A 12,357-nucleotide genomic window follows, 5' to 3' on the forward strand; every position below is an offset into this window, starting at 1 on the left:
AAATATGGCTGTTTTTGTTCATCCCTCCAGGTAACCTACCTCCACACAAAAAATGAAGGGAGGTTAAAAATTTTCATTTCCAACTTTGCTTCACTTTCCTGGAGAATTGCTCTTAACTGCTCTACAAAATCTTTCCCACCATCCACTTCTCCATGGTGAGCGTTCTGTGATGAATCTCCACTTAATCCCTTTAGCTGATAACTCTGACTTGCTTCGATCTTGATCCAAAGTGTCCCACAGCGACTGGCTCTGTGACTTTGGCTGGTCATACAACTTCTCAATCTCTCTACTCTCGGATTTGAAGGTTTTTAATGGGCTGACCAGACTGTATGGCAAAGACCTCTGCGACTTGTCATGCGACTGAAGGCTTGCAGAAATTCATCTGTCGTTAGGCCATTTGTAAGCTCCATACGCGACGATACACATGTAAACACACATACATACGCTTTCTTGACACTTGAGCTCTCTTTTACATATAAGGTTCCAGAACAGTCAGTACCAATGTGTACAATTGGTAAGGAGGTTGACACTCTTTCCTCGGGTAGTGATCCCATCTTCTGTGTGCAAGGTCCGACTCGCTGTCTCTGGCAAGGCACACATCTACTAATAACACGTTTGACATCACGTCGTCCTTGGGTAAGCCAAATCTTCTGTCGTAAGACTGATAGTACAGTTACTGGACCCGCATGCAACATCTGTCTGTGTACATCTTGTATCAACCTTGCAACGCCTGGATGTCCATGCGGCAAGATTATTTGGTGCTTGTTCTCTTCAGGAAGGTCGGCGAACTGTAGTCTTCCACCTACTCTAATCACTTTATCTTCTTCATTATAATAAGGGTCTAGCTTTAGGAGGCGTCTACTGTTGGGTAGTGTTTTTCCGGCTTTCAACTGCTCGTAGTCTTCTTTATAGACCTCTTCTTGAATCCACATACAGCACTTCGACTCTGCCTGTTTCATCTCCTCAGCTGACAATTCGGTTCTTCAGACCTCAATATCATCTTGAAAAACTTTACGGCTCTCAGTACGTAAGCGGTTACTCTGATCAACTTCATCCACGTTCCATACCGTGACATATCAAGCAATGGCTCTATTACAACTGCGGTACAACCATGGGTAACTCTTCTTTCCTCTTCGCAAGATTCAGGAACGGTATCTTCACTTCGCGGCTGAGTAGGTTGAGACGCACAAGGATGCAACAGCCATGGGGGTCCATTCCACCATAGCGTGCTTGAAATCATATCACCACAGGTCAAGTGCTACCATGCTATCTGTCCAACAAACAACGCTATCAATCTTGATTGGCAAAGTCTCTGCAACATATTTCAACAATCTGACATTCACTACTGCCGCTAGAAGCTCCAATCGTGGAAGTGACACTGTCTTGATAGCTGCAACTCTGGATCTTGACATAACTACCTTTGATGACACCTGACCTTCCTTATCGGTTATTCGAATGTACACTGCGGCTCTGTACGCCTTCGGGGAAGCATCTCCGAAACCGTGTCGTTCCATCCTAAGGTCAGGGGTGAGACCATTTCCAAAGCAACGGTAAATGGTCACGTCTTTCAAATGCAACAAATCTGATTTCCATGATGACCACTTCTCTTTGGTGTCACTGTCCAATGGGTCATCCCACTGTAGTCCCTTCCGCCACAGCTCTTGAAAAAGGATTTTTCCTCTTACAGTGAAGGGCGATATCAGTCCTATTGGGTCAAACATTTTCGATGCTAGGTTCAGTACGCTTCTCTTCGTCATTGGGTCATGACATGAGATGATGCCGTTTGGTGCCAGGAATGTGAAGCAGTGAGAGGTCAAGTCCCACGACAAACCAAGTGCCTTGAGCGGCTCACTTGAATCAAACATTACTAGTGGCGACGAGGCTATCTTAGCTGGGTCTATGCTATCCATTACAAGCTATGAGTTGCTTGCCCACTTTGTCAACTTAAACGCTGCTGTTAACATGATTACTGACATCGCCTGTTGGAAATTCAAGGCAGACCAGTCTGGTTCGGCTCCTGTTGAGCAGTCGTCCACATACATGTTTTGTAGGATTTCCCTTGCAGCATCAGGGAATGTCTCTGCATTCTACTTGGCGTGATTATGAACGGTTGCGATTGCAAGAAATGGACTAAAGTTTACTCCAAATGTCAATCTTTGCATTCTGTAGACTTTGGGTGGTTCATTGATTTGCAAATCTCTCCATGGGTACCGGTGTACATCTTGATTCTCTGGTGCAAGCTTCACTTGAAGAAACATCTTCTCAACATCTGCAATTAGGCCGATTCTGTGGGTACGTAAGCGGATGATAACAGATGCTCGGTTAGGTTGTAATGCAGGACCAGGAAGGACGCAATCATTGAGAAAAACTACACCCTCTTCTCGTGCGGGGCGTCAAATACAATTCTGCACTTTGTTGTCCTTTTGTCTGCGTGGAACACCGCATGGTGTGGTAAGTAACGGACGATACCATCTTCATTTCTCTGCTCAGATACTTCTTCTGCAAAACCTTTCTCTACATATTGGTTGGTTGCAGCACAGTAAGATTCAGCTTTAACAAGATCTCGTTTAGTCTCCTTTTGATGCTTTCGAGTCGTCTCACAGCTTTTGCATAATTGTTCTCCAGTCTGGGGTGATCCTTCCTCCAGGGCAGTTGAAGTTCATAGTTTTGTCCATCAAATTTCAGTCCTTTGTTGAACTCAACAACTGCTGAGACATGGTTGGGTTTTCAGCTTCAGTAATGCCAATTGATTCTAGTTCCCAGAACCGTTTTAAACTCGCAGTGACTTCATTGTACTCTTTCACTGTCAACAAAGATGTTGAGTACTTTGAATAGCAATCAATGGGTCCAATAAGAATCCAGCCAAGGTGAGATTTTACGGCAATCAACGAATCAGCAGTTGGTCCTCTCTTGTGTATCCCAGTTACAAATTAGTAATAGTAATCTGCACCGACGAGAACATCTACTTGAACTGAATTACGAGGGTAGCAGTCAGCAAGAGTTAAACCTTGTAGGTGAGGATTGTTCTAAAGATTTAACCTGACAGGACCAAGGGAGTTGCAGATCTTGGGTATGGTAAGGGCTTCTATTTCTACAGCTTCTGTTGGTTCTCCCTTAATCGGTAAGAGAGCGAATCGTACTCTTTGTAATCTCTTGGTTTCACTGGTTTCCCCACCTAATGTTGTGACACTCAATAACTCTGTGGGACCTTGCAAGCCAAGAGATTCTGCAATGTTCTTACGTGGGTACGAGCGTTAAGTTCCAGAATCTAAAAGAATACGAACTGTCATTTCCTGACCATTCACAGATAACCTTGCTACCGCTGTCTGAAGAAGTGTCTCCTTCACATGCGAGGTAGGTTGGGTTGAGGCCAATCTACTAAGGATGCTATTGGTCACGTGCTGGGGTGAAGTACTGGGTACATGCTTAAGTGTGAAGTAATTGGGTACTGGGGTGTGGTCGCTAGGGGCTGGCCATGCAATAACTTGTGATGATGTCGACCACAATTTGCAACTTAACACTTGGGTTGCCACAAATTTTGGAGAAATGCTTGTAGTTGCTAGGCTTTAAACAATTGTAACACAGTTTGCTTTCTTGGACTAGTTTCCATCTTTCTTCCACCAATTTCCCATTAAACAATGGACAGTTTGGTGAACCATGATCTGCTTTACAAAACCTACAACTTGGATTATTTAATGGTGGTCGTGCTTCACTAAACAAAGCAAAAGCAGTTGATACTCGTTCACTTGTATGAGTGTACGCTGACTTCTTGCTTTCATTTCTACCCTTACTGGAACTACGATTATTTGGGTAAGTGTTTGTGTGAAGGCCTCTCTCTCCTGCCTCTTTGGACACAACTTGTCGATTAAGAAATTTAAAGAACAAATCGAGATCAATTTCATCCTCAGGGGTGTCTGCAAGCTCTAACTCCCACTTTTCTAGTAACTGAGGGGGTAATTTTGTCTCGAACATTGGCAATAGGATACATCCTTGGCTCACTGGGTTTTCCCCGAGAGCTTCTAAAGCTCTAGTTCTGTTCTTTAGTGTATCATAGAGTTCTCGGAGTGAGGATGCACTAACACTAGACTTGGCATCCATCTTAATGACAGATTTCACTAAGGATGAGATTATCACACGCTTTCTTCCATATCTGTGCTTGAAACATTCAACCGCTGGTTGATAGTTTGCTCCTGTCACCTCAAATCCTTCTATAGTTTGCAAGGCATTACTAGTCAGCACTGAACGCAGATAGGTAAACTTTTGAACGTTTGGCAAGTCATCATTGTTGTGCACTGCAGCTTCAAACTGATCCCAGAAGTTTTGGAATTTCAACACATCACCATTAAACTTTGGTAGCTCAATCCTGGGCAATTTCAGGTTTGATGATTGACGGCTTTCAGTATGTGCACTTTCTTGGGAGCCTTGATCTTTTCCTTGGTTTCCTTACTTTCCATTCTTAGGTATTCATGGGCGGAATCAACAGCTTTATCTATGACATCCAAAAGACCCTTCCAACTACGAAGCTCTTCTTCAATATTCTCTTCTGCGATCAAAGCGATTATCTGATTTCTCAACTGAAGATGGCTCTCTCGATACTGGGTTAATCTTTCGATTCTGAGCTGTACTTTAATCTTGTTGTTGGCGTTTTGAATTAGTTCTACAATGTCACGAATCAAATCGTTCATATCCATTTGAAATGTTTTAGCCTTTCGTTTAATGGAACTTATTTCCTGGGCTTGTTCCTCATTAACCGGTCAAGGAGACTCTTTCGAAACCTCAGTGAAATTCGAGCTCTCTTGCAATTCTGGCTTAACATCAACATTGGACTGCAAAACATATTGAGCGTTTACTAACCGTTCAAGTAAGACCTTCTTCTTTCCATTCGTCGGCAAACCCTTTTCGTTAAGCCTTTCGAGAAGTTGTTGGACTGTGAGGGAAGATAAGTCCTCTTCTTTAAGCATTTCGCTGCCATGATTACCCGCGGCCATTTTGACGCCACGTGGTAAATTGTTGTTGCCCATACGAAGATTCAACTCAGTCAATCCACGGCAAAAAAATATCGTCTTCATCCGGCTTCGAAGGACCAATTAATGTTAGGAAACTCAACCAACACAGCTTTCCTCTGAAACACAACGTTTAATGCTCATTAGACATCGATGTACAACCTTTTGACGTCCGATCTAGCGACATTACAACACTTTCGATATACAAGCGAGCAAGATGAACAAGGACACGTGATTTAGAAAGCTAATTTATTAGGGTAGAGTAGAGTAGTCATAAGTCCAGTCTCTCACGTTTCTTAATCACCCTTCCTGATCTGGTGAGACGGGCTGTACCAAACGTAAATCAATCAACTGTGATCGCTTTGCGCGCAATTTGTCGGATGTGATCGCGCCAGCGACCAAAATAAGCGCCCGGAACAAAGTGCAACATTATGGTGCTAGTCGACCCTCGTTGTCCCCATAGAAAAATCTTCTTTTTGCCCCACTCCAAAACAATAGAGCACCATTTCGAGCCACTAGGATTACTTCTTGTACTGAAACTTTCGAAAACAAAATGACTTTCTTGAGTAGGGGAGCACGTCTTGTTAATGTTTGGGGTAATTTTTCTAACGCTTTTTCTGTGATTTCAATGTTAACAGCCTCGCATTGGTAAAGACAGTTTTAGTATTTCGTTATTTTCTTTACCCGGTTAATTGACCCAAGAAAAGTTTTATTCCGCAATATATAGGACAAAAAAGACTGCCTTTCTTCAGAAGTTTCACTTTAATTAGAACATCCCCTGAGATTTAACGTGTCAATGACTTGTGGACATAATTGAGCAAACAAACCATTTACCTTAGAGACTATTAACGCTTAATTAGTAGATCGCCTTTCGAAAGAAATTAGTTGTTTTACATTTTTGGCAATACACAAAAACACGTTTGCTTAGTTTAAGTTAATCCCAGTTCAAATTAAGTTTTGGAACGTTTTTAGGCAACACAACTTAATATACTCTTATTTGCATGTCAAACGATGCTCATGTTATTGAATATGCTATCTATTTACCTGAAGGAAATTGACTTCTTTTTTCTGCGAAAACAACAGTGACATCCAACCTTAACTTCAAATATTCTTTCCTAAGCAAATTCTCATTTCTTTCATTTGGAATAAATCCGTACTTTGTAGATTGACGTATCGAAAAAGGCTTTGGGGAACACTACCATTATTCATGAACTGTTTACCCAGCCAAACCTAAAAAACTGAAGGTGACTTAATTAATGAGAAAAATCCTTTTCATGTAGATAAAGAGAATCTGAATTCAGTCCATGGAAGACGATTCAGTTTACCAACATCACAAAGTTTCAAAATGAATCTGTTTGATGTATACAACAGCACAGTTTTAAATCTTGCATTAGTGTGATGTGATATTCACAAATTTTGTGTTGATATTCACAAAGTTGAGAAGTTTTTCAGCTGCATTTCTCTGCAAACAGTCACAATAATAACATTTGCACTATTCTATTAATTTTCCCGATGAATTATAAACTAAGGTTTCATGTTCACTAACTATAGTTCTAATTTTTTTTTCTGGCTCACTCAGATAAGCTCACGCTACCTCTCTCTTTCTAAGTGATTGATAAATGATTTCTCTCAATTGATGAATGATTAAAATTTCTTTACTGACATGACGTATTAGTTTATTAAATGACAACATTTCTAATAATTTCAATCCATATAGAAATACATTAGAAGGTACTTGTTTTCGATGATGTTCAATTTCTTTTATCTGGCATAATTCTTCCGTTACTTAGAGAAGACGAAGCGCTTCGTAAAGTTTTGAATTTAGATTTTCTTTGTCATCAAAATAAATCCAAGGTATGATAATCATATCTGCCAGTAGTTTTCTCTGTCACTTCATTTAAACAAAGCCTTTTTCGTGATTACTTAGTTCAGCGTAAACTTAAAAACGCCAATTCCTTCTCCTGTATTATATAGAGACACTGTAAATAGCTCTACAATTGAGTCTGCTATTGAATACAATCCTGTTCCACAAAGGGGACAGTCTCTTTAAATGGCTTTTTTCAAAGCATCGAACAACACAACCTATATTTGAGTCGGTACTAGATATTCACAATTTCATAAAATTGAACTAACAAAATTCCAATTTTTTCATCAGAATTAAATCAGCTGCTTATAGCCTAGAGCCTTTAAGTCTGTATTCAAATTAAAGGGAAATGAAAAAATTCAAAACACAGATTTCTTAAGACCTCTTGTTTTGGACAAGAGCCTCCAGCAACTGGGACTTAATCACTCTCAAAATTACAACCCGGTGAGTCGAGAAATTAAGGCATTTTTTATTTTCTGTTTCTGCCGAATATTCTCAGGTTTTCGTTTCATTATTGTTAAGTAAGATTAGCTCTAGGGTCAAGAAGGCCGAGCGTTGATAGTTGCCTTATAATTTTTGCAATCTAAATGTAGAATGTTTGAATGTTTGAAAGGAAATGTGATTTAACATTATGGCGATAAGAATGTTAGAGATATCATATCTCAAATACGTGGCACGCATTTAAAACACCTTATTGAAACGAGGAGACCGACATCGTGAAATCCGGCGACGACAGTTCTTTTTCTAAATGAGCCTTAGAGCTCCAAACAGAAAGAATCGGTTAGATGAACTATATCTGAAAATCATATTAGTTAAGGATTTTAACTATACACACGGTTATAGCGCGGCCGGGTGATCACACTCCACATTACATGAACAGGATCGTCTAAGAATAAGCAAGCCATTTTGTTTGGGTGCGATTCCACCAGACAGAAAAAAGGTAGAATTGATTTAACAAGACGGCCAAATTGCCATTTCGCTGTATGGCGTCTAGTTACACTCCATATATTTACGCCAGTTCATTTTGAATGGTCCGGCAATCGTTTCTCTAAGGATGAATGTGAACGTGTTGGCTTTGGGTACACTAGCTAACGCATAACCCTGTAAGTAGCAAAGTGCAGCATGAAGATCCATAATCAAATTTTCCTGTTTGGTTTGTGGCCCATTCTCGAAACTTTGAGCTCGATTTCGGCTCATCATGATTCGCTTATACCTCTTTGAAAAAGAGGATGCATTGCGGTTACCGATAATTTTTTTCCTTTTTATTTCGCTTATTTTGGACCTTATGGCGTGTTATCTACCTGCATGCAATGTAAATGTGATGTTTGTATATGATCCTGTTTTGCTTCGGTATTACTCAGAATGAGAAAAATCATTTTTTCCCCAAATTTCCCAGCTGGATTTGGCAAAAAATTATGAGTAAAAAGGCCCACATTTCATTTTAGACTGTCCAGTTCAAGGTCCTTTAAAAACATTTTAGTCACTTTGTGCGTTGGACACAACTGAATAAACAAGCGATTTAGCTAGCGCATAATATATCAATGAGCTTAAGAAGCAAACTTAGCTCTGTAAATGTTCCTTTCAAAACGCATAAATAATTTTGACCATTTTCCAGCTGAAAGAAACGTCTAGCTTAAGCTTGGATCAACTCATTTGCCAGTAAGGATGATTCTAATAGCTTAACTGACTCGACAAACCTTTTTAAAGCGGCCGTTGTAATGATTAATATATTGTACCGCTTTATAATCTATGCTCGATTCATTTATCTGCTATAGGTATCTATCAAGAAAACGTTTACTCTTTTTCGTTGGAATAAATACTTGAAATGATATTCGCATTACATTGTTGCCGTAAGACTTCGCATGGCTCAGATTCTCAGAAACAATGTTCGAGGTAGATAGAAGTGACTATTAGTTACCTTGGTGAGCGTAAACTGAAAAAAATAATAATGAATTGCTTTTTCTGTACAGAGAAACTTTAAATAGGCCTGGTCGACTCTGTCATTGGGAACAAACTAGTTTTGCTAGTGGAGAACGATCATTTCAAAACATAGAACAGTACAAGCTATCTTTGACTCGGTACGTGACACTCAAAATAAAAATTACAAAACTCGAATTTTCATCAGAATATAGATGAATAATGAAATAATTCAAGACATTGATTTTTTGAGATGAACTATATCTAGAAGTAGAAAATCATATTGATTAAGGATCTTAACTATACACCCGGTTATAGCGCGGCCGGGTGATCACACTTCACATTAAAATTAACAGGATCGTCTAAGAATAAGCAAACCATTTTGTTTGAGCGCGATTCCACCAGACAGAAAAAAGGTAGAATTGATTTAACAAGACGGCCAAATTGCCATTTCGCTGTATGGCGTCTAGTTACACTTCATATATTTACACCAGCTAATTTTGAATGGCCCGGCAATCGCTTCTCTAAGGGTGAATGTGACCGTGGTGGCATTGAGTACACTAGCTAACGCATAACCTTATAAGTAGCAAGTTGCAGCATGAAGATCCATAATCAATATTTCCTGTTTGCTTTGTGGCCCATTCTCGAAACTTTGAGCTCGATTTCGGCTCATCATGATTCGCTTATACCTCTATGAAAAAAAAAAAAAAAGATGCATGAAGATTGAGCTATAGTGCTTTTTGTTTCGCTTATTTTGGACCTTATGGCGTGTTTTTTACCTGAATGCCATTGTAAATGTGATGTTTGTATTTGATCCAGTTTTTCTTCAGTATTACCCAGAATGAGAAAAAGGATGTTTTTTCCTAAATTTGCCACATTGATTTGGCACAACTTTGCGAGTGAAAAGGATCCACGTTTCATTCTAGAATGTCTTCCATGGTCTTTTAACCCTTTCCTGCCCAAGAGAGCCATATGGCACAAGACACAATTATGAGCTCGGTATTTGGTCAATTTGTGTGAAATTTGCACAACCAAAAGATCTTTGAAAGATCTATAAATTGAAGGCATAAAATCATGCCCCCCTCCTATATGAGACTTGATTTACCACCCCTCAAACTTTTGGATTTTTTTTTCCTTTCTACGTTGAGGGTCCAGTTGATATCTTACAACAAGCAATGCACTGAGAGCTGTACATTAAGCTATAGTTTAGGGGGATACCCAGTATGTACAATGAATAGGAATTTTTTCAATGTTTTTCTTCTGTCGTTTTGGGCTTTTCTCACTCTTATATGTGACCTCCTCCATCTCTGTTGGTGTGATTTATAGCATACTCCAGAAAATACCTTTTATATGGTATATCACATGTGGTCTCCCAGTTCATAGTGAGCGATTTAGAAAAATTCGCCATTTCCCTTGGGCAGGAAAGGGTTAAAGACATTTCACGTTATTTTGTGCTCTGTACACAACTGAATAAACAAGCCATTTAGTAAGTGCATAATATATCGCTGAGCTTAAGAAGAAAAATTAGTCATGTCAATTTTCTTTTCAAAGCGCATAAACAATTCGGGCCATTTTCCAGGTGAAAGAAACCCCTCGGCTAGAGCTTGGATCAACTCATTTGCCTGTTGAGATAATTCCGATAATTCAACTGACTCGACAAACCTGTTTAAAGCGGCAGTTGTAATGTTTAATATAATGTACTCCATTATGGACGATGCTCAATTTATTTATCTGCTATAGGTATCCTTCAAGAAAACGTTTAGTCTTCTTCGTTAGAATAAATACTCGAAATGATATTCGCCTTACATTGTTGCGGTAAGACTTCGCATAACTCAGACAACAATGTCCGAGCTACTGTGGGTCGAGGTGACTATTAGTTACCTTGGTGAGCGTAAACTGGAAAAAATAAGAGAGAGAGAGAGAGAGAGAGAGAGAGAGAGAGAGAGAGAGAGAGAGAGAGAGAGAGAGAGAGAGAGAGAGAGAGAGAGAGAGAGAGAGAGAGAGAGAGAGTTTTTTGGACAAGAATCTTCAGTTTTTTTTGTTTTGTTCTTTAGGAAGTTATGCAATGTGTATTCAAAGACCTAGCGCTAGTGTGAGAAAACCCGAGTGATTAATTTTCTAAATTTTGAGAATTTGGTTGAAGTGTTGAATTCTGATAAACAGATATAAAAGCTAGAGTTCTTTCTAAACTGTTCTAAAATATTTTTGTAGATGCCCTATACCAATATAAAACATTCATTTCAATTTTAGAGTTTAATTGTTGTGATCGCGCCAGCGACCAAATTAGGCGCCAGGAACAAACCACAACATTATGGTGCATAAAAGACCCTCGTTGTTTCCCATAGAAATATCTTCTTTTTGTCCCACTCCAAAACAATAGAGCACCGTTTCGAGCCACCGTGATTGCTTCGTGTACTGAAATTCCCGAAAACAAGATGACTTTCTAGAGTAGGGGAGCAGGTCTTGTTACTGTTTGGGGTCATTTTCTAACGGTATTTCTGTGATTTCGATCTTACCTTACCTCGAATTTGTAAAGGCAGTTTTGTTATTTCGTTTTTTTCTTTACCCGGTTAATTAACCCTAAAAAGGTTTTATTCGGCAATTTTTAGGACAAAAAAATACTTCCTTTTTTCAGAAGTTTCACTTTAATTAAAACATCCCCTGAGATTTAACTTGTCAATGACTTGTGAACATAATTGAGCAAACAAACCATTTACCTTAGGGACTATTAACGCATGATTAGTAGATCGGGTTTCGAAACAAGTTAGTTGCTTTACAATTTGGCAATACACAAAAACACGTTTGCTTAGTTTAAGTAAATCTCCTTTTAAAATTAACTTTTGGAACGTTTTTAGGCAACACAACTTAATATACTCTTATTTGCATGTCAAACGATGCTCATGTTATTGAATCTGCTATTATTTTACTTCGAGGAAATTGACTTTTTTTTCTACAAAAACGACAGTGGCATCCAACCCTTACTTCAAATATTCTTTCTTAAGCAAATTCCCATTTCTTTTATTCGGAATAAATCCGTAATCTGTTGTATGACGTATCGATAAAGGCTTTGGGGAAGTACACTTCTACCATTATTCACTATTTACCCAGCCGAGACTAAGAAACTGAAGGATGATATCTTAATTAATGATAAAATTCTCTTTTTTTTAGGTAAAGAGAGTCTGAATTAAGTCTATGGAACACAATTCAGTTAACCAACATCTCAAACTTTCGGAATGAATCCGTTTGATACATACAACAGCACAGTTTTTATCGCAGTAGTGCGCTGTAATATTCACAATTTTTGTGTTCATATTCATAAAGGTGAAAATATTTTCAGCTGCCTTACTCTGCAAACAGTCACAATAATAACAGTTGCACTATTCTATTAATTTTCCCGATGAATTATAAACCAAGGTGTCGTGTTCACTAACTATAGTTCTATTTCTTTTTTATGGCCCGCCTAGATAAGCTCTCGCTACCTGCGGGCCAGTCTCTCTCTTTTGCTAAATTTTTTGAAGTTTTAAATAAACTTGATAGTTTACTTGAACTTGATAGTCAATGTATGAATATTAA

The 12,357-nt window shown here is 39.0% G+C and overlaps 3 protein-coding genes across 3 annotated transcripts in view; all 3 read right to left on the reverse strand.

Moving 5' to 3' along the window:
* Positions 1-959, reverse strand: part of LOC146467353 (uncharacterized) — a 4,968-nt gene extending 4,009 nt beyond the window's left edge. Inside the window, exon 1 of the mRNA XM_085126039.1 lies at positions 441-959. Within this exon, the coding sequence (XP_084982165.1) occupies positions 441-959 (519 nt within the window). The remainder of the gene's footprint in view (positions 1-440) is intronic.
* Positions 960-1,241: 282 nt separating this feature from the next.
* LOC146467354 (uncharacterized) lies at positions 1,242-1,910 on the reverse strand. Its single transcript, XM_085126040.1, has one exon. It carries the CDS (start codon positions 1,908-1,910, stop codon positions 1,242-1,244), a length of 669 nt encoding a protein of 222 aa, XP_084982166.1.
* A 1,552-nt stretch (positions 1,911-3,462) lies between these two features.
* On the reverse strand, positions 3,463-4,988 carry LOC146467355 (uncharacterized). The gene is made up of 2 exons (XM_085126041.1): positions 4,855-4,988; positions 3,463-4,363 (listed from the first exon to the last, which is right to left on the reverse strand). Exons 1-2 carry the CDS (start codon positions 4,986-4,988, stop codon positions 3,463-3,465), a joined length of 1,035 nt encoding a protein of 344 aa, XP_084982167.1.
* Between the last annotated feature and the right edge of the window lie 7,369 nt (positions 4,989-12,357).

Source organism: Pavona decussata, unplaced genomic scaffold, assembly GCF_977016875.1.
Source record: "Pavona decussata unplaced genomic scaffold, jaPavDecu1.1 SCAFFOLD_137, whole genome shotgun sequence".
NCBI classification, from domain to species: domain Eukaryota; kingdom Metazoa; phylum Cnidaria; class Anthozoa; order Scleractinia; family Agariciidae; genus Pavona; species Pavona decussata.

Coding starts and splice junctions, on each gene's coding strand:
- LOC146467354 (XM_085126040.1), bottom strand. CDS start 1,910: ATGGATAGCATAGACCCAGCTAAGATAGCCTCGTCGCCACTAGTAATG.
- LOC146467355 (XM_085126041.1), bottom strand. CDS start 4,988: ATGGCCGCGGGTAATCATGGCAGCGAAATGCTTAAAGAAGAGGACTTA. Junction 4,364..4,854: donor AAGAAGGTCTTACTTGAACG/GTTAGTAAACGC, acceptor GAAATTGCCCAG/GATTGAGCTACCAAAGTTTA.